At 41.1% G+C, this 27,356-nt stretch overlaps 1 protein-coding gene across 5 annotated transcripts in view; it reads right to left on the bottom strand.

Moving 5' to 3' along the window:
- Window positions 1-223: 223 nt before the first annotated feature.
- The window catches only part of DPF3 (double PHD fingers 3), a 155,253-nt gene continuing 128,120 nt past the window's right edge, over window positions 224-27,356 (bottom strand). For 3 of the 5 annotated variants that reach the window (XM_056493872.1, XM_056493870.1, XM_056493871.1), the window contains 3 exons: window positions 5,023-5,135; window positions 3,660-3,741; window positions 224-2,622 (listed from right to left, as the gene is read on the bottom strand). In XM_056493872.1, coding sequence (XP_056349847.1) covers window positions 2,552-2,622; window positions 3,660-3,741; window positions 5,023-5,135 — 266 coding nt within the window. In that variant the 3' untranslated portion in view covers window positions 224-2,551. Of the gene's footprint in view, window positions 2,623-3,659; window positions 3,742-5,022; window positions 5,136-19,306; window positions 21,450-25,925; window positions 27,339-27,356 lie in introns of those variants that run through there. The other 2 variants (XR_008840702.1, XR_008840703.1) reach the window with 1 other exon arrangement.

Raw genomic sequence — 27,356 nt, 5'->3', positions numbered from 1 at the left:
AATGCAGACATTTTCCTACCCCTCCAAGGTCAGTGTAAACATCAGGACATGGAAGGTGATGGCCATTTTTATGATGGAAGTCTCAAGGTCCAACAGGGCAGGTAGCTGTGGACCAGCCCAAACACTAACCCACATCTCCTGACCCCACTGCCAGCACCACCATAAAAGTGTCCTCCAGCACACACACTTCTCATTTCCAGTCACTCTTCCCAAAACACCCATCTTCTGTGAGAGCCCAGTAGTGTCTCTGGTGAATAAACACTTGCACTCCTGCCCACAACAGCAATAGGATTTTATATCAGACACTGAACCATGTGATGGTCCTAAAATGCCAGATCAGCAGGGTTCAGCCAGACCAAGAGATGGGTGTAAATGCTCATGCAGATCAGCTGTGTCCAAGTGCTCCCCAGGGCCAGGGCAGTTCCAGACTGGGAGGAAGTTGCTTTATTTTATATTTGCTCAAGGGCCTTGTCCCAACAGGTATCAGACACCTGATGCAAGTGCACAGGCTTCCACTTTGCTCTCTGCAGACTTGATGCTCAAATTTCTTTGTGCTCTCAGCTCATTAAAGGGCTGTCACATGGAAAGCACAAGATATTGAATGAATTTTACAGGTAGCCAGTGCAGCTGCTCCAGGAGAGATTTGGTCCAATACAATTAGGATAAATACTTCCTACTTTTTTTTTTTCTAACAGGTTAAAATACTCCTGCTGCAGCCTGAGAAGAAGCTGCAACAGTAGGTGAGAGAATCCAGTAGCTGACACAGCTACTTTCGGTGTGTAAGCTGAACAAAACGGGGAAAGACTATCTAAATAATGAGAAAAAGTGCACTAGGTCAGTATAGCTCATCCTAACTAAGTGTAATTAGCAGGAGAAGGAAGAAAAAATAGATCACCAATATTGTTTCACAATGTCTTTCAAGTGTTTTGAGACATTTAATTTTGCAGAAGAGTTTCAACCAGTATAAACATGCCAAATATAACCTTCAGTATCCTTACCTACTTGTACCAGCAACATGAGTCACATGCTGCTTGGGACTCTCATAAATTTATATTATAAACCCACTTAAATCTATGCATAGAAAGTGTTATACATCATACCCCAAAAAATGGTTATTTTGGGCTACTTGGCAGTTCAGGGAGTGGTAAGGTTTTTAATCTTAAAGATGTATTTTGTAGAAAATATTTGATGTACTTATTCTCCTAGTAATAAATTATTCAAAGAGATTCAACTGCAATAATATTTTTTCAATGGATGTTCTCACTTAATATTTCTTCATTTCACATGTAAAGCTTTGTTTAAATAAAGTAGAACTATTCTTATTTAAAATTTTTAATCATTATGAAAATTCTTTTTGTGTTAGGTTCAGCAAATGATTCTTTCCTTTAGAGTTGGGGAAGGTTTCTACACAGATTATGTCGTTGGCCAAAAATGAGGCTGTAGAGAATTTGGGGGGAAATTATTTGAAAATTCAGTTAGATCTCATGAATTACTTTGACAAAAAACAGTAACACTTTGGAAATGCTGAAAGCCTGGATTAGTCAATGCCCAGAAAATGCAATTTTCAGTTGCAGAACATTTTAGTTTAGAAATTTAAAAAAAAATTAATCAAAGTGCTTCATTTGACCTTTAGTCAAAATTGTTCCTTTTTGCAACTTACTTTAGATTGCTCAGAAAACTGACAATTTTTACTGTCTATGACCAACTTAAGATGACAATTTTTCTTTTGTTCAATATTCTGAGCTAAACAGAAAGTCAGTTGCATACATAAGATTTTTCACTCAGAATTTTCTGAAAAAGAAATTATGTGTCTGGAAGGTATTGCTGTCATTGCAGTGGGGACAGTATGCCTGAATATTCTGAATACCAAAGGCATTTCTAAGCATCTGAGTGTGTATATACCAATACTTCTCTTCCTTACACTTATAACAAATTCCTAATGGTCTGCCAAACCAGGGCATTTGAGCCAGTGAAGGAAGTGACACCCCCAAAAGTTTTGATCATGCTTCTCTTAGTGACAAAGTGCTGCTCATGAACTGGGAAGTTTTGAACTAAAAGCAACTTTCAGAGTACCCCTCTTAAACTCCCATGCATCTACAGAGTGGTTGCAGTAAAGAGATTTCCAGTCAAGCCTGTGAAGAGAAACACCTGGCGCTGCTCCCAGCTGAAGTACTCACCAATAATTCCTTGGGAAATATCTTACTACTTTTTCATTTAAAAAAAGAGTAAACAGAAAGCACAAGGCCACACAAAATTGACTTCTCCATGTCAGTATAACAACCCTCCCCCTTCCATAATGCATGTGAGCCTGTTAATGGCAAGCAGCAGCCATGCACAGCAGTGAAGAGATTTCATCCAGATCATTGGGAAGTACACAGTCCTAGCAGAGCCCAGGAGGTCTGGCATTAGTGACAGCGAATACCACAGATACCTCTTCCTGTATTTGAGTGTCCATTCATTTGGATGTGGGTTGTGTCTTTTGTTCTGGAAGGGAATTGTGTGCTGGTATGGCAACACCAGGAGCAAGGTGTTTCTTGACTGCTGGAGCTCCTCAGGCCTGGTAGCCAAAAGCTGACGCTCTTTCTCTGAGCAGCTCCTGGCACAAATGACAACTCCAGCTCCCTGCAAATGAAGAAATCCTTCTTATAGGAATGACACAAAATCCAGGCACTCAGAGTTTATGTCAAGATTGGCTTGAATAGTGTATCAGATACTCATAATATTGGAATTGCCTGTACTTTTGTGAAGCAGCCTCTGCTGCCCTCGCTTTTGTGTCCACAGGTTTTCTACATTAGCTACAATGCTGCTGGGGTGTGCATTGCGATGAGGTGTTTTATATTTTCGCACTTTCAATAAACCACTTCCCAGTGGAACAAAAACCTTTAGCTAATTATTAGCTGCATTTCAAAATTTCCCCTCCTGATTTAGCTTCCTTTTTACCAAAGTTACAAACATTAGCTCCTGAATGCATGATTGATTTGTAATTATTCTTGTCCTGCCCCCCATGTAAACTGCAGTCATTCACACTCACAAGCCTCCTTCTCCAATTCTGCTGCTCTCTGAGGATTTTAGTCAGAGAACCTCTAACAGTAAGGGACTGGTTCCCCTGCTCCACAGCCAAATGACAAACTCCAACCAACCCTAGTATAATCAGGATGAACCCCCTGCACAGGCTATAACTACATACCAAGTTTAATACAGACCACAAAACTCTCACCCTACCAAGACAGAAACATATCACAGAGCAAGGAAGGTAATTCCCTTTAATGCAGTTCAGGCTCTCAGATGTTCCAGAGAGGACCTCCCTGTCTGAGGCTTTCTCTCCAGGACTTTGACTTCTTAAGAAGTCCAAAGTCACATTTCACAGATCCTCAGTTCAGCTAACTTAATTGAGGTGATCAATGAGACATGTGACATCCAAAGGTAGCCATGACCCATGGCTAAAAGAGAGGAGGAGACCAGGCAAGATTGAATAGGATATCACAGATCACTCTAGTGCTTCACATCTATTAATTTTGTTTCTTTCCAGTGCTACCTCCCTTTGCTTTGCTACTGTTCCCTTAAACCTGGATGGTTCAAAACACCTTTCTGATTTTTTTTTTTCCCTTCTCCACAAAGACTTTATTGTGATTTTCAAACATACTTCAGTCATATGTTACCTTCTGGGGGCTCAAAGACTGGTGGATTCAAGCAATACATGTGATAGCCACGGTCACAGTCATCACAGAAGAGCAGCTGGTCCTGAGGCAGGTTTGTTGGAAAGACAGTAGGGAAAAAGGGAGAGAAGAGGAGAAGAGAGAAAATTATGTAAATTAGTCTCTTGCCAAGATGAAAACATAAGTAGGGTAACCAGCAATGCTCAGCTGGGAATGCAGAGCTGCAACAACAGAGACTAAGAGACTACAGGGAATGTAAAGGCTATGAGCATCACATTTGTTCATCCATGATTAGCCACCACATTCCTGAGAGGCTGCAGAAAGCCTCTCTCAGCACAAAGACAGTTCAGTTTCTAACTAGAAAATCACTATGAGAATGGAGGAGCTCCTGTCCAAGATGGGCTCATGATGCAGGAGTGAAAGCTGTTATGCTGGGGATTTGCTGTACTGAGAGAAGAGGACAGGCTTTGCTAGGCTCCGTGTCACCATGTGCTGATCTCATTCCTTCAGAGGAAACCTTTGACTTAGACAGTTTTTCAAAACTCAGCTGAGTAAATTTTTTGTGAAACAGATGGAAATTACATGACCCCACCATGTGGTCTGCAGCTCTTCCATATATTTGGGGTGAAAAAAGCTGCTCTGAAGTATCCTGTGATTCCTAAGGCAGAGCAGCTTCCCAGGTTCAGATTTTTTTATGCTAAAGCAAAGACAAAATCTCAGGCTTCAAATTTATTCTGCTGTGGGGAATACAGTGTTAGCTAATCACCTCCAAAGTTCTCCATCCGCTGTCAATTTTCCAAGGTTCTCACAGGTCACCAAGGACCCTTAGCATCAGATTTTAACTGCAAACCCCACAGGGAGGACATTGCTCAGCAGCAGGCTCTGGAAATCACTAGAGTTGGTGATTAGGTGAGGCTTAGCCATCCCACTTCAAATGGTTTCATGTTTCCCAAGTCTTGTAATTAAGCTTAAAAAATCATACCAAGAAAGTAAAGAAAATCAGGGACAGAAGGAGCATACCTGCCTCTCTTGGGTTATCATGTATTCATATCTACTTCTGACTATCATACTGAAAGCTCCCTGAAACAGGAATTCGTGGCCCCCTGCTAATTTCTATAGAATAAGTACACAAAGTATCAGCATCTTATGCAGCCCCATATGATACCTGCGGTAATTTCAGCAGAGACCAGTGACTGAATGGGGACACTGGGGAGAAGCTCATCTCTGCTCTCAGGGGTGGCTCTTCCTTGGAATGCATGGAAGTAGCAGTAAAACAACAACCCACACCAATGCCACATGCTTCAAGGGTGGGCAGGGCAGCAGCTTGCAGTGATGCTCATTTGCATGAAAAGGTAAATGGACTCACATCGTTCTCTGAGGTCCCACAAAGGCTGCAGGATTTGCACTCAATGCATTGCCACTGATAGGTTTTAACAGCCTCAGTCATGTTTGTGGTGAACTGCAGGCAGGTCGGGTGTCCTGAGGAAGATCGGAAAGAACGGTCATTGTTAAGGCTCGCTTATTGCTTGTTAATTAACCGGTATTAAATTTGGGAACAAAACACACATGGACATGGACTGATCACAACATGGGCTGCAACTAACAGATACCAAAGAGGAAAGCAGGCATTAACCCTTTCGCTGCCGGGCACAAGAGAAAATCAGAGTCATCGCCACCCATTCCCCATTGGCAAAGCAGTTTTATTCAGAGCTCTTAAAAATGGTTTGGCTTTGAGTTGGTTTTTGTGGGGATTTTTTTTTTTTTTTAAAGAAAACAAGAAAAAGGATGAAATCAGAAACAAACCCAATTTCAGAGAGAGACCATCCGTCTTAATAGAAATTGGACTACAGTTTCAATTAGCGTTGTTTCGACCGGAACGAAGGACCTGGTGGAAATGAGGTTATTCTCCATTTCACAGCTTCCCTTCCTGGTGTCCAAATGGGAGGAGAAATTCTGTAAACTTTTCTTAAATGGAAGCAGTAGTGTACAGAGAAGATGCAAGACGGGATGGAAGGATATAGCTTTTAATTTTTTTAAGAGCTCTGCCACTAAAGTTGGTTGGCACAGAAGAAACCAAATTGCACAGCTAACCTTCCAGGATCAAAACAGGAAACCGAAAGGAAAAAAAAAACCCAAGCCAACTCCCACAATGAACTAAATGAAAGGAATAAAGGAGGGAAAGCTAGCAGAACAGTCACATCTAATCGGGAAGGACAAATTGCCAGAGTTACAACCCCCGCCCCTACATGCGTGTCGACTTCAGCTTTGCAAAACAGCGGTATCACAGTAGCAGGGTCAGCAATGGGCTTTCTGGAGGGGAAAATACAAACAAACAAACAAACCAAAGGTAGGATCAGTGTTCCTTCTGCAAAACAAAACAAGACAAATACACCGCTGAAATAAAGCACTGTACTCCCAAAGCACCCTTACCTGGCTGAGACATGGCCTAAGTCACCTGAAATAAGCTCCTGCCTGCCTTCTTGGAAGGCCCCAGATTTAGAATCCTTCTCTGACACACTTAAACATTAACACTGTGCATAGTCAGGGCAGGGAGAGCCAACTGCTCCTCTGTAGAAAGACTAGGAACACAGGTATGCACATCCAGCACTGCCACCTGCTTCTTCTAGAAACTGGCACCATAAAATAAATGCATGGGGTTTCTCACCTCTACCCAATCTGCTGTTCTTAGACTACAGTCAATGGGTTGGAAGAAAATCCTTTCCACTTCCACCAGCCTAAGTGCCTTTCTAAGAGTGGAGAAAGAAAGGCTGCTTCTCCAATAAGAGAAAAAAAGGCATGTCTGTGGTAGATGTGGGCACAGATGTGTCATCTTCATTACCAGACCTATCAGTAATATTTTGCTGTGTCAGCACAGCGGCCATCACCACCCTACAAAAAGTTTCTGTATTTTCCAGCTAGAGAAGCAAACAGCTGCTGAGAATGGCTGGATAAGGAAGTAATGCTGTAGGGAATCTATTTCTTTTATGTGTCCATGATACCACCAAGTACTATAATAAGAATTTTTGTTCTCCAGCTATATTTGCATGGTTGTGATACAACAACTAAGCCTGTCCAGCAAAGAAATATGCATGCATAATTATTAAAGAAATTGAATAGAAAATAAAGGAGCTATTTAGAGAAGGAGGGATCATTGAAATTGCTCATATCACTCTTAAGCCTTTGAATAAAGAAACATCTTGACAATACTGATGAGCTCAGATTGGCTAAGAGGATGTCAGGGTTTTGGAACCCTTGAAATGTCAGCACAAAAAAAGTGTCAGATTTTACTGAGATTTACAGTGGACCAACTAAAGTCCTAGAGACCTTGAAACTGCAACTGAGCAAAAGAAGATGCGACAAGGTACCTTTTCTTCTGAGAGGACCACATATACTTTCTGATACCACCAAACTAGCAGAACCTGACATGACACTGAAACGTTCTTCCAAATTTGATTTACATTGAATGCAAACCTTATTCCAACACCAGTAAATAGAACAAATGTGCCACACTACACATCAGGGAGGAATTCATCCCAACAGCAGAGAGTTGCTTCCAGAAATGTTGTGCTGGAATATATCACAGAAAACAACTCATATAGTGAGGTGAATTAATCAGAGAGTTAAATAACTTCAGTCACATTTGAAAATAAATAGAAAGAATGGAATAAAACATACAGAAATAAATCCCAGCTAAATACATGCACAACTTCACGTGCTCACTTGCCTGTGTACACACATTGCTCATTGCAGAGACTCCAGAGACTCCAGCTGAAAATCTTCCCTTTCTAACACAACATGAGGGTCAGGTCCTGTTCACTACTCTATCTCTGTCCCTTCGTAGCTATTCCTGCTCTCTTCCAGATATCAGTCTTGACTGTTTTCTTCCTCATTTGCCTCAAAAACACCTCTGCAGGTCTCCCATGAGGCATCTCACATCAGTGGTGCCTAATCCTTGAAGCGACACATCCTATCTATATTGCAGAGCACTTCTTAGGAACCACACCCACCACAAGCCTAAAAGAAATCTAAAGAGTCTAAGAGACCTAAAAGGTCTCTTGTGGGCTGAGGATTCCTTAGAAAAATTATGAAGAGAGAGAAGGCCACAGTGGTTTCTTTTTAGCAGCAATGCAGAAATATTTTGCAAGAACACCAACTTATCCACTCGATTAGGGTCTCTCTCTGAGTACTGTGACTACAAGAGCTGAGTCTGCACAGCTGCAGGTTGCTCTCTGTTAGCCCAGGGCTTACACCATGTTGCAAAGCAAAAAGAATGTCTTTCTTCAGCCTCTAGGTCAGAAGCTTTTTCACATTAAGCAACATTCCTTGTGGTACCATGACCCCAACTTTATATGTTGGAAAGACTATTTTTACTTACGCTATCAGCATGATGAGGCACTGTAGTATGTGGCAAGCATGACACTAGATACTCAAAATATTAAAATTCTTTTTACTTTCCTCCCTGGTTTCTCCTTCTTCACGATCTCTTTCTCTTTCTTTTTCTGCAACTTTTCTTCAAAACCTAGTGTTTTACATGCTATGAGAAAATTCACACATCCAAGGCTTCCTGAGGCAGTGCTAGTGAACACCATTCCTGCTCCATATAACAGAACTTCTTAGCATTCCTTCTGTGTCAGAATACCTGAACACAAAGTCCTGTAGTTGCTTGTGGAAAGCTACTACAGGTAGATTCAAATTCCCCTTTTTATTCCTAAAAATAAAACTAGTGCAGGAAAAAAAATTCTTTTGAAAAAAAAAGCATTTCAAAATGTGATTCAAGTTACAGACACTGGGGTAGCACAAAAGCCAGAGAGCTGCAAGTCTTCTTGCCATGTGTTTAAGATGGAGAAACAGTCTTATTTCACCTAATTGTGTGATGAACAGCGTTTGCTGTGGCTAAGGTGTGCAGCAGAGTCTGCAGCTGAAACTCAGTTAATAATTCAGGTGGTGGCTCCACCCTGGGAAGCCCTGGATCACTCTCACAAGTCTGTATCAGCTCTGCAGATCTAACAGGGGGAGGAAGTAACACATATTTATGGTGCCACTGAAGCCAATAGACAGACCTCTAAAATACACCCTGGGAGCAGTTCTGTTGAAGGAGAAGGCAATATGTTAACATTGACGGTTTCTAATCTACCACAACTATTCTCTACCTAAACTTTTGCTATGCTGCAATAGCTATGAACAACAGAAACAATAAACTTAGAGTGAGGTTTTCAACAGCTCATCCCTTTGTCTTAAAACAATATTTTAAAGTGTAGATCAGGTTTGAAAGCTCCTTCATCTTTGTCAAAACTCTCCTCTGGATCTGAACTTTGAGACTGAGACCACATTTTATAGTGATATCAATGTTTCACATATCACTGGCTTTAATTGTACGTTATGTCCACCAGGCATCTGGTCAGAGGAGTGGGGAGGTGAAAACATTCAGAGACCATTTCTTGTATCCTGCACCTGGTACAATTGCAGGCTGATGGGAAAGATAATTTTAACATAAATACCCTAAAAAAATCTAAAAATCTCTTCAGCTTACACTGGCTATATAACACTAAAGACCAAACCTGACATTAAAGGGCAGGAGCAGTCTGCTGCTTCCAGGCGCTCTGTGACCAGTGAAGGCCTTAGAACAGCTCATTAGTGCTTTTTCAATAATGGATCCTGCATTGCAAGATTAATTGCAGCCATGTGCTCTGTCACACCCGCCACAGACTATTTAAGTTAACAATCCAATCAATAACCTTTTTCAAACAAAGGTAGAGATTATCTTGAGGGAAAAAAATAAGCAAATACTCTTTTTTTTTTTTTTTTTTTAACAAATGTGAAATTATTTATACAGAATAAAAGGAATTTTTACCTACTTTCCAACTCTTTCCATTATCTTCACAGTGTAGTAGTGGGCTTTTTAATCAATAGCATGATGAAAACTCACAGGCCTCCTGGCTGTATTGCATCAGATTTATTCCATAAACTTTCAGCTCTTTAAACAACTATAAATACATATTACAGATATAATGGCCTATGTCACAGGAGCCCCATCCAAATAATGGAAGTTTACATGCAAAGAAAATGTATAATTTCCTCCTACTAAGATTGAATAAGGTTTATTGTGGCCACTGCCATCATTAGACAGAATTATTACCATTACCTGTAGAAAAGAAACCTGTAATTGTAATAAGTGATATGATTTTATTGCTATGATTTAAAAAGGTACCCTTCATCTGTCTGTCTAAGAAGGTATGCTTACAGATATGCAGTGTCAACAACACTCAGATTAGAAAAGGCCCTTAAAAACTCAGACAATCCAAGCACATCAAAGGGCTTGGCTCTGCCAGAATCCCAGGGCTCAAGAAGCTGCAGCTCTCAGAAAAAGACCAAACATTCCTAAGGGATGAGGTTGAGGAGCTCTCTGCATTTTCCTGGCCCTTCCCATCTTGCAATGTGAAGGTGTTACAGTGTAGAGACATACGCCTGCCTGCTCAAATGGAGGTACTCATGAGCAGAAGCCTTCAAAAGTGTTCATGGGGTGAGGATCCAGGGCACCACCTGCCACACTATCTCTGTGATATGGAGAAGGAGGAGTATTTAATTACAGAAAAATATAAGAGCTTTCCTGGCAGCCAGGACACGGGTAGAAGTTGGAGGCTGCAGGTGAGCAGAGCCCTGCTGAATCCAACTTCTTAAGAAAAACACACAAACAAACAAAAGAAAGTCTCATAGGCACCACAGTGGGGTTTATTATTATCAGGCAGGAGAGGAAATACCACCACTGTGAATTTCTGTGTCCTGAGTGAAGTAAGGAAACCTAGCTGTTTCTCCTAGTGTGCTCCAGCACTGCCAACTCTGCTAAAGAAGTGAGTCCAAAAGGACTCAGTGATTTCACTGAATAGTCTGATTTGGTCAGAGACCAGCTCTCCTCTATTCTCATATGTCACAACGTACCAGTAATTGTGGAAGAATTAATGCCTTTAATAATTGATGGATCTCTGAAACCACTCAGCTGTAGAAGAGCTTATAGTTTCTATTATTTCATTTTCTGGCCCTACAGTTGTTCTGGCCAGCATGGACAGAGCTAAAACTGAGCCCAGAAAAAGAGAAGGGGCACTCTGCTGCACTAGCACCAGGACTGGTGGCCAGCTGCACTCCGGAGGTGGTGGTTTCCTTCTCAGTACTGCCAGTTCCAGTGGAAGAACTTATATAAATTACAAGCAATTGCTCAAATATTTGGCACTGATACAAGAGAGCCCACTTTAATTGCTCACCCAAGGGACAAATAAAACCCCTGTGCAAATGGCAGTGGTTCAGCCCCAGCTGCAGTTTGGCAGGTGTAACTGGAGAAAGCAGGGCAGACCTGGGTTTGAAAGCAAGGCCAGGGATCTTGGGGAAAGTATAAAATGGTGGCAGGTAGCACTTGCAGCTCACTCTCCTGCACTGCTCTGCTGTACCTTTAGCCATGCAAACACCAAAAGTCACAGGGAGCAAAGGAGTAAGCTCCTGACAAAAGACCTCTCATCTCCAGGCACTCTCCAGAAAATTTCATTGCCTGAGGAAAGTCCACCCACCTGCTCTACTCATGCACAGCTTTGACTCTACAATGCTGCACCATTTCCTCTGAAACCATTTTAAGCAGCAAGAGCACCAGCTGGGATAAGGAGCCTGGGTTACAGAGGGTATGTAAGAGCAAAGCTTGGAGTCTGCACAAATGTGTATGCACAGACCCACATGCACCCAGGGAGATCAGCTGTGGACAAGGCAGTGTGACTCTGCCTGGCACAGGGTGGCAGGAGGAACTGGGTGGGATTCAGGGGTGACCCCTGGAGCATGCAAAGGGACAAGCCAGGAGTGAGTTATTCTGGGCTTCTTAATGATTTGTCAGTCAAATCACTCCTCACACACCACACCCCTGGTAGCAGATGCCCCCTATCTTACAGGAAAACTGCCTGAGAAATGTTTTAAAACAGTTTTAGTGCAATAGGTTTGTGTGTGCCTCTCCCTGAGTATGCCCCTTCCTCAGCATGCACAATCCAGCCATACATATCTTAGCAGGAGAAATGAAAATAAATAAATAAATAAATAAATTAGAGATTTTGAAGTCTCTAAAAACTGCCAACAATTAACTGGAGTGCACACAAATCACTGCCCTGGGAGAACACCCTGATTTGGGCTGATGCTGCAGCTAGGCCCTCTGCCCTGTGCTCAGGTTTGCCAGAGGGAGGATGAGCCCTGCCAGGGTTTCTGCTGTGTGGGTGTCCCCTCCAGCCAGGCACACCTGCCCTCCCAAAACAGCCTGACACAGGCTGAAGTCTGCATTTCATATCTGCCAGGGCTTGGACTGGGGCAGATCTGGGGCCCAGGCCTGTCCCTCGGACTTCCCTCCGAAGCCAAGCCGTGGGGACAGAGGCACACCTGACACACGCTGCTCTGTGCATTGCAAACAGGCTGTGGTGACACAGAACTGAGGCGACAAAGTGAGCCCTGCGCATTTGCAACCTGGGGGATCAGGAGCAGTGCCAGCCCTGAAGCTGAAGGAGATGGCACATCCCCAGTGTCCCGTCACAAACCCAGACAGCACCCGGCTCCCTCTCCTTCCAGACTAGCCCCTATTAGCCGCAGTTGGCCGCTAGACAAAATGGCTATTTCTTGCCTAAGAAAAATAATGTGGGAGCACTCAAATAACCCTGTGCTGAAGCATCAGCTTGTTAATGCACTGGTAAGCCATGCCAGCGCTGTACAATTCCTGGGGGTGAATTAGGTCAGAGTGACCTCCAGAAAAACCAGCGGGCTGCGTGGCTGCGTGCTGCATTATGGGTAACGATCCGCTAATTGCCAGGAGCGCTCGGGCTGCTCACCAACACCGACGGGAAGGAAACCTGCCTGCGGCACCGCACGGGCTCCATATGCCGGGACAGCGCTCCCAATAACGAGAATAAACCCATTTATAGAACGTGAGCTGGCCAGGAGGACAGGCACTGAATGCTAATGCTGGTGCAGCTCGCCGGGGCTGCTGCCGGAGACCCCCGGCAAAACCCCCGCCTGGAGAGGGGCTGGCTTCGCCTTTGGTTGCACAGTGAAGTGGGGGTGAGGTAGATGGAGATGAAAATTCAGGAGTGGGAGAAAGACTGCTTATCCAGGCAAGATGAATCACCACAACCTGGAAAGCCAACATCCCCTTTACCCCGGGGACATTTTCGTTACCCTTCAACAAACTGCAGTGGAAAAAAACCTCCGGCACAGCTCCGACCTCGTCGCTATGCACTGCAGGCTCCCCAGCCAGGCCAGCTCACACACCACAGAGCTTTCAATCAACTGGCAGGCTCACTAAACCCTTTCAAAATGAGCAACCAAGCAAAAATACTTGGTCATAAACACTAAAAATAGGAATGGAGGATTGGGTTTTGTTTTGCTTTTTAACTTGGTGAAGCCGGCTCTTCCTAGTGCATTAAATCCACCTCCCTGGCAGCCCATTTAGAACATCTCCTCCCTCCTGGGAGAGCCAAAATCCCCAGCTGTAATGAGAGGAGTGGGGTGGTATTTAAAATGCTAGGGAAATGGCAGTCTGAATAGCCTTCCATGAGCACAGTGCCTTTGTTAAATCCCCCCATAAAGCAAGATATCAGCGCTGCCCCTCCTCCCCTCTCTTTAACATGAACAAGGACTCAGCTACCTGCTTGAACCCACACTTGCTGTCCAAATACCTGGTCCTTCCCCAGTACCTCTGGTGTTAAACTGCCCCGCTAACACAGCCACAGATGGCAGCACACTGCAGGGATGCTCGGCACTGCACAGCGCTGCCCTTGATATCAAGGCAGCATTTGAAAAGATTCCAGAGTTTTCACACTGAACCAACAAGGGTGAATAACCTGAGCCAGTGGCAGCAGTGGAAGGAACACATCATTTCCCCAGAGCACTCCAACAGGGGCTTCTCCACTGGGACTATGCAGGAGAACGTGACAAAGGTGACGTGTCATGACATGGACACCTCTTCACTAAAAACAGGCCATGCTCACCCAGTCAGTTCAGAGAGCATCAAGGCAACCCCACCACACCACTGTGATCCTCCTCAGTCATCAAGGACTGTGGGGACAACTTCAGAGGTGATTTCACCCATGAGTCGCAGAACAGACATCTCATAGATGCAACTGGAAACAGGGCAGGCCAATTAATTTGGGGAAAGGAAAGGGGAAAAGGAGAGAGTATTATTAAACTCTGGACTAACTATCTAGAAAGATTAAGGAATGACTCTAGAGTAATTCTCTGCCAGCACGTTCCAGAAATTACAAATCAAATGGCAAACTGCAGAGAAATTATTTAAATGTCATCATTTTAATAGTAAAGAAACTTAACTATGCACAAGACACCATGCTGTTGCATAGACAGTGACCTCATTGCTCTTACATGAGGTAACCACATATCATCTAGGTAAAGATATTCAGCACATGATGGGTAAAGGACTGATAATTGATGTGAACATACTGAAAATGCAATAGGTCTGCCTTTCTCACAGAAACATAATTTACACTTTTGTTAATGTGACTGTATATTCAGACATAAGTAGAACTGCCTCACTCAACACAAACAAGACCAATTTGGAGCAAGTTCCTTCAGTCCCTTGTTGAGTTAAAAAATTCCTTTCAGCTGCCAAACAGGCAGTGATCCCCATGCACACTCTCCATTGTTTGTAATGCAGTGCCAGAAGCTGGAAAACACTGATTTTTTTCCCTTCTCTGTCAGTTAAAGCCCCTGCCTGGTTGGGAATTTTTAAGTGTCAATAGAGATTTCATCAACAAGACAGCCAGTTTTTGCTTCCCCACCAAACTCCCAGCAACATCAATATCTAAAGGGAAGTAAGAGCTATAAACACATGCTGAAGAGCATCAGTATGAGCGTCATAGGAGGGAGTGAAATGTCTTTGTTTACTCTCTAAAAAATGCAGTTTCAAGGTGATCTCAACATCTGAGTGAAGGAGTGAATTTGAACAATGTAGTTTCAGTCAAAAGTAAGTGGGAGGGAAGAAAGGATGAAGAGGTGACAGGGCGAAAAACTGATTTTCAGAAAGGTTGAGACATTTTGCACCAGTGTCTCACAAATAAGAAGCTGGACTTTCATTTTGGAGCAGTACCTTGCTTCAAAAGTGAACTCAAGGGAATTGTTTTTAAGAAAGAGAAAAAATAGTCACAAATGAAATGTTTCATTCAAGCCTGTGCACAGTTGGCAGTTGGAAAGGGTCATTTCATTGAGAAGGAGAGATTGTGTTTCATTTTGAATCAAACCAAAATCTTTCATCCTAACCATGGTATTTTTCAGTTCAGTTGTTTCAATAGCCTTTTTGAGTAAATGTCCAACAAAAGGCCGCCAGAGATTAAAACAGTAGTTTTTGTTTGTTTGTTTTTCCGGTGGAAAACCACCTGGTTAAAATCCATGATCTCTTTTCTTATAGCTCACCAGACCTTCCACTCCAGATTTGTGAAGCCAAAGGCCTGGCCATTCCTTAACCTGTAAAAAGTGAGTAGTGCTGCTTTAACCTACACAACCAATAACTCATAGCAGCTAAATACCTCGTCAGACTATACAAGAAATCAGCTAGTTCCATGGCAGGGGACACTAATGTCCCTCATTAAACAGTTCACTAGTCTTGCTATTTTTCAGCACCAAAGGAATCATTTAACAAAGCTTATAAAAAAGTAGAATATTAATGTATTTAATCAAAGAAAATTGCATTCCACAGTACTACAACAATCTGTGACTCCTCTGACCCTGCTTTTAACTGGCTGCTCCATTGGCAAGCAGGACTGTTGCTCAGTGGTTCTGTCAGTGGCCAGGAAGTTGAGAAATCCTCTCCTATGGGTTAGTCTGACCAGGCTCTGGGTACCCCAAATCATTTCACTTTTAACAGTTGCTGAGGGTGCAATGTTCACTTGTTAAGTGGGATCCCACGACCCAGAAGATGTCTGGCAATTCTCAGTGATAGCTGCACTGAGCCTAATGGGGACTTATTCTTCTTCACATATTTCCATACCTGTAAATATGCAAACAATCATAGAGGAATATAATGGTTGTGGATATCCTTAGGAAATTCATCTCTGTTCTTTCAGCTCACTAAGTACTTTAAAATCTCACCCTTAATGGAAGTCAGGAAAGGGTCTTGGAGAGCTAGTTAATGAAGAGGCTGCAAGGGAAATGAAGTCCCCTAAGCCAGGGAAGGTCCTTCTTTCCAGATGAATGAATATACAAATCTGAACAGTACAACAGCAAATTCAACCTAGAGAGAGTTTGTGGAGAGTTAAAAATTATCCTAAGCCTCTAGGCTGATGGATGCATTCAGAGACACAGTCAATATAGAAAGATCTGAGGAGTCTTGGAACCTTCTCTTTAAGAATCCAAAGTCCAGATATTGCAGCAATGGATGAGATTTCTGACCCAGAATTCACTGTACTGTAAAACAAGTTGTTGAACTTGGATAAAGGGCTGGAAAGACTTTAGTGTTGTTTAACATATTTAAGCCACTCCCAGCAGAGCACTGATGTGAAGCAACTATGATTTGTACCAACAGGGGAAAATTAATTTCTTGTACATAGACTTAAAGCCATTCCATGCAAACTCTACTGCACAAAGTGCCACATGTATTTGAAAGCTTGTCACACTGCATAACACTAAAATAAAAAATACCCCTTTAGTGACAGGAGAGCTTTTCACTATTTCCCATCCAATCACTTCTTCTCACCTTGGGGAGTTGGCCTCAATACTGATTCCTGAAATCATCATTCAAAGAATTTAATGGCTGTTGGCTACAGAAAGAAATACAAAATAGCAAGCTAAGTCTGCAGAATGCAGACAAAACTATCTCCAGCATTACATAAAATCTTTATTCTGTTTCAAAAAAGGAGGCTGTCAAAAAATTGTCATCTTCATTCACTTCCTGCGGTCCACAATGAAGTCACTGACATGAGGACACAACAGCAAAGACTAAAGAAATGTAATGGAAAGAAACTTCAGTCCAAGTTACTCTTAACAGTTCAGTCCAAATTACTCTTAACACCTATGCAAACCTAGATATAAACTAGGTTTTACTGAGAAATTGGTTATGGAAGATGACCAGCACTGAGAAAATAAATCCCACTTCAAAAAACCCAAACCATTCAGTGTTACGTTATTGAAGGGAGGCTGTGTCTGTTCCTACTCAAGAGGTACCATCCATCAGCTGAGTTGCCCAAAAATAAGTACCCTCTGCAAGCTCTCTCAGGCAGGCAGCAAAAGTTCCAAAGCTTCAGCCCACTGCCTAGCTTCAGTGTTAAAGTTCATGTTGCATTTTCCTTAGCAGTGCCATGGCTGGCTTGCAGATCATTCAAAGTAACCCCAGCTGCCTTAGGCAACATTAAGCAAACCAGTTTCTAATTATGGCTGGCAATATTAGCCACAACACCATGCTCCAAAAATCTGTGCTTTCAAGAAGGTAAATGCCATCCTTCTCCCACCATGGTTCAACCCCCATGGAATCATGAAGAACTACAGGCTGCAAAGACAAAACATAGCGAAATAACAGATGTGATAGTAGAAGTTTCTAACGCACACTGCAGGAGTATTTGTTGAAACAGGAGAAAATGTAGTTAGGTCTTTAAAAATATGCTGGGGAGATGCCACAGATGGATGGCTCACATAATGTCATTAAAATCAAAGTTAGGGCTTAACTGTGGCAAATGTCCAGCTTTAGTGCAGCAAACATAATACAATCTTTATACAATAATTTCCAAGGGATAACGAAGGTCTTAAAAACATTAAGGCACAATTTGGACACACCCAGCCAAAGCTAAGAGCAGTAGTCATTGCTTATGTGCTCTGCTATGCATGCATTATGTAGTTGAGGTCTTACTCATCCATCATCAACACCAGGGATGGGATGGGATGGGGTACAGAGAAGTCTGTGTCATTGCTAATGAGAATTAAAAGCTTGGATTTAGAGAGAAAGCATTATGGGTTTTCTTTATCATCTATAGGTTGATGGATTTAAATACAAGTAGGCTCCAAATCCAAGAGGTAAATTCAAATCAGATTTTTTTTTTTCTGATTGCAGGCAAAAATTTGGAAAAAATCTTAAACCAGTACAATATTCTAGTTCAGGCCAAAGCAAATTAGCTGATGCTGTTTTCACTCCACCCAGAGAAAACAGGATTCCAGCCCTCAGCCTTGCCAGCCTTCCCTCCCCATGTCAGTATTCAGCTTTGCCCTGAGTCCAGCCTCTGTCTAGGTCTCTCTGGCCTCTCCAGCAGAGCAGAAAGCTTAAGGAGAGCTTAGAGAAGAACAGAAACAGCAGCACTGACCAGGAGCCATCATAAACCCTCCTCTCCTTTCCCTGCCCTCAAGTAGGAAAAGATTACCTGCCCTATGAAATCCTTATGAAAAAGAAGTTCTCTAAGCCTGCAACTCAGATAGTTGTAGGAATATCTGAGATCAAATCACCAAGGGGAAATGGAAGAATCTAGGAGGGGCTGTAAAAGCAGCAATCCGATCCCTCTGTGTGCACTCTAAGGAGACACAGCTGCCTTCTCAGCACAGCTCAGAGGCAGTTGGCACCTGTCCCACCTTTTCAGCTGCCTCTGGTGCCCAGTGCACAACAAGTGAAAAGGAAGCAAAGACTTTTTTAGCCACAGAACAGCTGAGGACAATCCACTAAGGAATCCATAAGCTGCTCTGTTATATCCCAAACAGGTTGAAAAGAGCCACAGTGACAGCAAAGGTAGCTGAAATGGCCTTTTAGTTTCCTTCTTCCTCTAGTGAATTGGCCAAAGGTCTTGCACAGGTAAAGATAAGGTCTGAAAGCAAGCAGTGAAGTTTTCAAGTTGTATGGACCCAAAGAAAGACTGGAAAACCAAAACTCTAATGGAAATCGAGATTACACCTGTGAAAAATAAAAATTTATAGGGAAAGGCTATAAAAGAGGACCAAGAATAATTAATTACTTTCTACAAAAACATGCAGTCTGTCACACATGTTAAGAATCAGGCATGTAGGAGCCCATCTGTATAACAGAGCTTTATAAAAAATAACACGTTATGGAAGAGGTCACACACAGAATTTCCTAAAAAGATAGCATCTAATCTGAAACAGTATTTCCTCTTTCTCTTTTCATTCTATACAGCCATATCATTAATCTAATACATGTAAGGGGAAAATGAAGGTTCATGTCAGTACTGTGAAATGCAAAGGGAACAACAGCTTCCAGTTACTCCAGTGACTGGACTGGAAACAGCACAGGTAGGGGCAGGACTCCCTAAGGCAATGTCACTAAAATCTATGCAAGCAGCTATCATATAGCTTAGACCTCCACCTTTGACTCCAAACTACTTTAATGCAACTTTAATAATCTCATGAAGAAGGCTTTTAAAATACAAACACATTTAGGAAGATCGTCTATTATCACCAAATGATAGACAACACTCTTATAATGAGTCCTATACAGAAGCACTTTTTAATTTCCTGCCTACATTCACTATAGCTAGCAAGCAACAGGACCGTTTTCTGCAGTCCAATGAATGGAGAAGAAAAAGTAAAAGAGAAAAATTAAGATAATTCTTAGTTAATGTCATGGTTCATTAGGAAATACAAAATAAAATCCAGGGACAAAAGTAATAATTTACAAAATGGAAAAGGGAAACAAAATCAATAGAGGAGGAAGTTTTATTTTAAGCTTCAAAGAGAGTACTATAAACAACGGAGAGCTTAGAAAAGTAAATGTACATATATGTTACTCTACAATGTCTTTTTAAAAGAAGATTATTTGCACTAAAAAAGACATTTTGGAATTGCTTTGGAAAAGTAATATTTACAGAGGAATATACAGTAGGGACGCTGGAAGCAGAACTTTTATTTGGAAGGAATATTACACAAACTGAACATAGACCCTACAGTTTTCAAATCTTCATTACAGTTGTGCGTCTCATATTTTGATGAAATTAAAATTTATTTCTTTTTTTTTTCCTCTAGAGGCAGTTCCCCACTGCAAGTTTAGAAACCAACAACATGAACAAAGCAAACCCATCCTGCTAATGAGCCCAATTAGGACACAAATTGTCATTAAATTTAGTTGGAGCGGGACTACCTTACATAGTTATCTTTGACTTTATGCTTTAATCTGGGAAGAAGTGGGAGAAGGGAAAGGGGGAAGAGTAAAAGTCTGCTGCTACTGAGACATGGAAACCTCTCAGTGAGGTGAGTTTGTGTTCTAGGTGTGCAAAAAACAGCACAGTATCAGGTTTTCTGTCAGCTTCACTTAGTCAGCATGCATTTTTGTAGACATAGTTTTTTCATTCTGAAAGCCAACATAAGCCACGTTAACAAAACTATTTTATTTCTGCCTAGACCCTGAGGTCAATCCCAATAACTGTTGGTGTGGTTTGCCCTCAGTTTGCTTCTCCTCTGTAATAGGGGTGCCAGACAGATCCAAGTCCAATACTCTTCTCTTAGGACACAAGGCCATCCTGCATCCCTACTGGACTGCATCACCCATGACACTGAACAGACCTGCACTATCCACTGCAAGCAGATCTGGTGGCCAACAAAACACTCCGGTGCTTGTACAAGGAAGAACACCTTTTTCACTGGGAAAATTCCAACCCACTCAGAATTTGGGATGTGACCATCCCTCCCTACTGCCTCACTTAGGATTGCAGCTATGGGAACTTGTATTTTTCTCCTGCATAGTAACCCCTGTTGCTTATTGCAGACGTGGTTGCACGTGTATGCTTCTCAAAGTCCACTAGCACTTCAGAAAGGGCTGAAATACATGAGTTTTCTACACATGACATCATCCTTGACAGCAAGACCCATCCCAAGAGCACGTAACGTTTAGATACTTCCCTTACAACCTTACAATCAGCTGTGGAATTACTAAAGCAAAAAATAATACAAAAATGAACAGAGTTGTTTTCAATTCTTAAACCCCTTTTTCAGCAGAAGTATTTCACAGAGTTGCTCAAGAGCAAACTTCTTTTACCATGCAGAAGAGACACATCAATCCTACTGGGAGAAGACAGTCCTTTGAAATGGACACAAAATCTGGTAACAAAAAAATTCAACCACTGAGCCTGGTCTTCACTACTCCAACAGTTTTTGTTCAGATTTGTGCCTAACACAGTACAGCAAAGTAAGTTTTAAGCATCTAACAGGATAATATTATTAAGGAGAAAATAAACCAGAACAATCTTCACTTACCACATCCAATTTTCAAAAAACAAAGATACCCAGCACATGTATGAATGGCTTCTTTAAAGTAAGAGAGAGAGCAGAGTTGACCTTTATTTTCATTATTTAAAAAAAGTTTTTTCTTTAAAGTAAATATTCAGTCTTTATTTTACAAGTAAGTGCTTTTTAAAATTTCACGTCTTCACAAAATTGCATTTAAAATTTGAAGTAAAATGTATTTCAAACAAAAATACTGTGCAACTTCAGCACTTCTTTCTTAAATATCGAAATAAATAAAATAGTTGTCTTTTTCAGTTTGTTTGTTTTTCAGTCAGTTCTACTGTAGATCAATTCCAGTCTGACCTGGGTTTATACATATACTTAAAAGAAAGTGAAATCAAGATTTCAGAAAACTTCTTTGTATTGCACCAGCTTAGGGCATCCCCAGAACTTCTCTTAACAGTTGGCAGCCAACTTCCCACAGTCCAGGCTCCTGTGCCAGATGGAACTCGGGTACAGAAGACTCAGGGCAAGGAAAGAAGTATCAAAGCATCCTGGCTTCTCTCAGTCTTCTTCTGAAATGTCTTGCTTGAAGGCTGCTGGAATCCACGAGGGCAGGGCTGACTGCAGAGGGAAAAGTACAATACAAAGTAAAACTAAACAAACTCAAGCAGACAAAAAAAGCATGTGTTCAGAAAAAAAAAACAAAACACAGAAACAGCACAAACCAAACTTCCAACACTGCTTGCATTCTAGTTTCTTGAAAAAATAGCTCAACAGACTCAGTTTCAACTGACTGTGGAAGCCATAAATGAACGCAAAGCAAACAAATGAGAGAAGAAAAAGCATATCCAAGAGGAAGGCACTGAACACTGTCAATCTTTATTGTTGGGAACATTATTAAATAACCTTCATCATTCAGCTTAGATAGCTGTCTCTTCAGGAGAGGTTAAGACCTTTGCTTATGAAATCCTGCTCTAATTACCGTGGTCTATTACTAATTATTTGTAGGGAGCCACAAGCTTATACAACATGGCACAAAAGATATTTTCATAAGTCTAAATGATACACATGGGGTGGCAGCAATGCAATAACTTTTGGAAAGAATGAAAGACTGCATTTTTCATTGCATGTATTCTATGAATTGACCAAGTTACATACTGCTAAGATCCTGAGCAGGATTAGGTAGCAAATAAAATAATCTCTTTATTTCCACAAAATGCAAGTGCCTCTTCCCATATCTTCCCATATCTCTCATATCAGTTCTAGACTACATGAAGGTCCAAAATCTTAGGATGTGCCAGAGACTAAAAGAATAAGTCAAAGCTATGAACTGGCAGCATCCACTTAACAGAGCTAGTGGGCCTGGAAATCCCAAGAGTTGGGTTTTTTCCTAAATGTTATTACAAGATGTCTTCTCTGAAACTGGCAACTTAGCATTCATGGAAATACAGACAGGGACATCAAAATAGTTCTGACTCAATTTCAGTATTCTATGGTATTTATATACAGGTTGGAGTTTTTCAACACTTGGTAGATATCTGGCAATGAGAACAAAGATTGGTAGGGTTTATTGTAATGGCTTAATCAGCAAAAACTCACCCCAGCTGATTCCTGCACTGTGAGGTTTATCAAAACAACCCCATGCAAGCATGAACTCATGCATGTGCCTCATAGCTATGAATTTCATATAAATAAGGAAAAAAAAAGGAAGAATATGAAATGGGTGTTCATTGGAAACATCTACATATGTTGCAGCACAAAACACACTGGGCAGATTTTACAGTTTTTATAATAAGATGACTCCCAGTGGGGTCAATACAATGTTTGCTTGAGGATTTGATTCAGTAAAACTACTCGCCATGGGGATGAGGCAAATTGCCTGAAGAGCTAGGCTTTGAAAACTCCATAGTTTTATGGTATTTGAAATGTTATTTTAGGGTTCATCTAAAAATATTATAGCAAGAATTAAGCAAAGAAAGGCAAAGTGGGCAGGAGAGAACACAGTGGTGGCCCAGCACTGTCCGGGCTCTGAGTCTCTGGGTGCAGTTCTTGTTTGCTGCCTGCATCAGCAGGCAGCAAACTGAGTCTCTGTCTTCAATCAAGAGCCTATGCTGAGGTCTGTAAAATGGCAAACTGGAACTCAAAATGAATAACTAATGTAAAAGCTCAAAGGCAAAACAATGCGGGGAGGGGACTCTAATAACACATTCTGCTGAAACAAATGGCCATCTCAGAGCTTGTCTACACCATACCAGCAAGAGTATTAACAGGGAGGTTTCATTCAATAAAAGCAATAGCTAAGAGAGCCCAGTGGTAATCCTTCTGAAGTCAGTGGTATAGTTCTCTCTGGCCCTGGTTTCAACAGCCTAGGCTCATCATTTATGACCTTACCACATACATACACTGTTATTCCAAGCGCCATTACGTATTCAAGAAATAAATATCCAGCCCACAAAACTGGGGGTGTCTGGGTGAAGGGAAGAGATGCAAAGTGAAGCAAGTTCAGATTTCAGTTCTGGTCTTCTTCTACCACATGCCAAGTTCTCCTTTGACTTTTTAACTTCTATGCCAGAATCCTGTATTTGCTTAAAATTTTTTCAATGTATATTATCATACTTGAAATTTTATACTGTTTTCTTGAAAGAGCTGAGGGTCTGTCCCTGCTAAAATTTCAACTAATTAAATGCCTCAAAAGGGAATAGGCTAAGGATCAGTGCCCACTCCATGTAGCCTTTCTTGTCCCTTATCAGCTGCTTAAGCAGCATGCCACTTCCTTTATTCTTCTGCTCCCATCTATGAATCAGAGTTAGCAGAGGACGACTCTGGAAAATAAGTGTGTTTCCTAAGATCCCTTAGTATGGAGCAGTGGAAAGGTGCCTGAGGAGACAGCTTATATGAATAAACAGAGAAAATCTGCATTAAGGGCCTGAAGTGAAATATCCCTTTATTCACGTTTCACATTGGGGTTGTCTTATTTTGGTACATGGTTTGTTGGAAGCATCCATTTCAGGATAATCTTTGGACAGCCTTCTGCCAACTGTCCTATAATAAGAATCTTTGGAGGAGAACTGGAATAGCCAGAGTTGAGATTAATTGAAGGGCTACTACACCTTTGAAGAATATATGAAGAACAGAAAGTTTCATTGAACTGCTGAAATCACTGGGGAATAAAGAGCATCACATTTCTTTCTGATTTCAAAGATAAACTTTAAGTTAAAATACAGAATTTACATTGCAAACTTTTTTATGCCTCTCAAGTTTGGTTTGGGACCTATCTGCCCTTTAAGATATACTTGATGCTGAGCAGTTCTCTCATGTCTGAACTGGTTATGCTAGTGTCAGAGTCCTTTTTTTTTTAATTGGACTTATGAAACCTTCTCATATATATTTTATGCCTCATTAACATTATCATCTTCCCCTCATGAGAGGGTCGTAGAAACCCCTTTGAATTGTTTTCATCTTCTTTTAATTTAGGAGCTACCAACCTTCTGTCCCTGCTCCCAGCCTTCACTCCAGCACTGCGTATCCTGAGAGTATTTAATTTCCATATCATCACTCCATGCAATATTCACCATTAACACTACTTTACAACTTAGCTTAAACAAGTACTCTTTTAGCTTCCAGCTCTACATCCTCATTTCCTCTCTATGATCAATGCCTTCCTATGGTCATTACCACACTGCTCAGCCTGCTGGACTAAACTCATGTTGGTTATCTCAATCTCGTAAGGCATCTTCAGGAATCCAAGAACTACTCTCACTCCATAAAAGTGAATTAATTTTACCTTACTTGGTCTGTCAGGACTATATTGAATGAATGAGCATCCATTTACACATTAATGACATAAATAACTGTGAGGATACTTTCTATGCTATCTGTAATAAATGTCAGCTGGCAATTTTTATCCACTTCATGAGGTGTTGTGGCTTCTTTCTGAGGGTACTGTGCTACCCAGTTGGGTGGTTTGGTTACTTGGTTACTTCCACTTGGAAGAACTCCATTTAGAGTATGCCTATTCTGCAGTTTATACAGTGATGGGAGTTCTTCAGAAAGATGTATTTGTTTAGGTTTCAGCTACCTAATTCAGGTGCTTCAAGGACTGAGTTTAGCACATTCAGAAGAGTAGCAAAACATTATCTATTTATCTTGCCCTATTTCAGAGGAAAAAAAGGAATGATTGTGGAAGAAATTAATGTTTTTATCAATTAAAGTACACTTCTCATTGACAGCATTATGTCAAAATATAATTGCTCTGACACTTGATTTAATTATAATAAATCCGGAGAAACACAATAGCAACAGAAAAGAATTATCAAAATGGGGAAAGCTTAAACAAGACTCTCTCCTGGCAAGTGTGCATGGCTCTAGCATGCACTGTCCTTTGGTATACACATACAGAGGTATTTGTAATGTTTTCTAACAACATCCTGAAGGCAGATTATTAGTGTAATCAGTTAGTTTATATTCTGGATGTATGCCTGTATACCTAAAAGCAGAATTTGACTACTGCTCATTCCATGTCTAAAGAGAACAATAAAAAAAAAAAAAAAAAATCAAGAGACTGAATTGTTTCTCTTTTTTCTACAAAATTGGAAGGAAGGGGAGGGAGTTGAAATTGCTCTCACAGACTACCCTAGCAAAGAAGCAGGAAAAATTGAATCCATTTGGTCTGGCTTCTTTCATTGCATATATCCAAATTTTTTATTGCAAGGCTAAGAATTTTACTCTGGTGTCTCTTGCCTTTGCTCTAAATAAAGCCATGATTTCACCCTGTTTGCACTATGTACATCAGTAAAAAGAGATCTTTAGAACTTTACCTTGCCCCTGCTCCAGGGAGATTTTTACCTGCACTAGGACAGCAAAACATAACTACACACATAACTACATAACTACACTATCACTTCTGACTGTACACGAGTCTGGATCCTGCTCTCGCAAAACTTTCATTAGCTTCACCAGGGGCATGAATGTGGCACATACTTATAATACAATTTAATCCATGGGAATTGCTGCTAACAAAGCTCAGTCAGGGGTCTGTTGAAAAGCCAGAGCAAGAAATTTCACAACTGAGTGAAAGACATTTCAGCTCAGACATACCTTTCAAATCCTGCTGCATGTTTCCTCCTTTCTGGGAAAGCTGCTGGGAAGGGAGTCACTCTCTTCTCCATTGCCCTTGGAACTTTAATAAGTATTGCTTTGGTTTATTTCAAAAAAAGTTATTAAAAAGCAAATAAAGTGTCTCATGAGACACTACAGAGAGGAAAAACAGGGCAACACAAGAAAAATGCTGTGAATTGAAATTTAAAAATGGAAAGAAAAGTATAGATGAGGTATTTTTCCATGTCATTTCTTCCAGGATTCTGCTCCTCCTTTTGTTTTGTGTGTGATGTCTACGACTTGCCATTCATATTCCATCCCTATGCTTGGAAATTGCTGTCCATCAAGTGAAGGGTGAAGGAAAAGAAAAAAAAAAGGTAGAACGCCGTGGGGAAGACATGAAGGGGTGCAGGCAGGAGGAATCTATTGAGTGTACAGGTGTCCGAAGGAGATGGAAATGTGTTCCACAAGGCCATGGTCTTCGATGATATATTTTCAGCCTGTAGCACAGCAGATGTATGAGAAGAGCCAGACTTCACATGCTACAGTAAGTGCAAAATCTCAAAATGCAGAAACCATCACATCAAGGGTTTCCTTGTCCCCTGACAGAGTCCGCCCACAGTGGTTCTCTAGAAACAGTTCTATTATCAAGTAGACATCCATTTCTTTTTTGTTGTTTTTTTCTATTTTTTTATTTAAAAAGTAGTTTTTCTAATAATACATAGAATATATAAATAATAATAATAATTAAAAAAAACTATTTGGGTTTGTTTTCTGTTCTCTAACCCATCTGTATTTTTTGTGGTTTGCTGATATATATATTAAAAGACAAGAAAATCAACTCTGCTCACTATTAAAAAAAATATTAAATCCACTTTTTATGTTTCCAAAGAGAAAGAGGAGGGGAGGTGGGATAAAAACCAAATTAAAATGAAAAAAAAAAAAAAAAAAATTACAAAAAAAAACCAAAACACAAAAGTCAAAAATCTTCTGTCTCTTCAAAGTAGTTGTCAAGAGCTTTAAATGCTTGTGCTTTCAGTGTACATCCCACTGGGAAAACATAACAAAAATAACAAAAAAAAGGAGGGGGGGAGGAGGAAAAAAAACAACCAACCAAAAACCCAAGAGGACCTAAAATTAAAAAAAAAAAAAAAAGGTAATAATAATCTTAGTAGTGAAAAAGACAGCTCAGAGTTTCTGTGTCTTTTAAGTTATTTTAGCAGCCGCCCTTTTTGTCTGCAGAGGGAGACCTGCTACCACAGCCACCTCCTCGGCTCGAGAGAGGCTCTTCTGCATCATCCTCGTCAAAGCCATGAAAGGTCGAGGTGTCGCTTTCTGACGTGGAACCGAACAAGTCCTCCGTAGTGCGTGCTGGCGCTGCTTCGTCCCTCCTGCCTTCTCTTCCCAAATGAGCTGACATGTATGATGAAT

Source organism: Oenanthe melanoleuca, chromosome 5 (genome assembly GCF_029582105.1).
Source record: "Oenanthe melanoleuca isolate GR-GAL-2019-014 chromosome 5, OMel1.0, whole genome shotgun sequence".
NCBI lineage: Eukaryota > Metazoa > Chordata > Aves > Passeriformes > Muscicapidae > Oenanthe > Oenanthe melanoleuca.
Note: the sequence above shows the minus strand (reverse complement) of the source record. Positions and strands in the feature narration are given on the sequence as shown.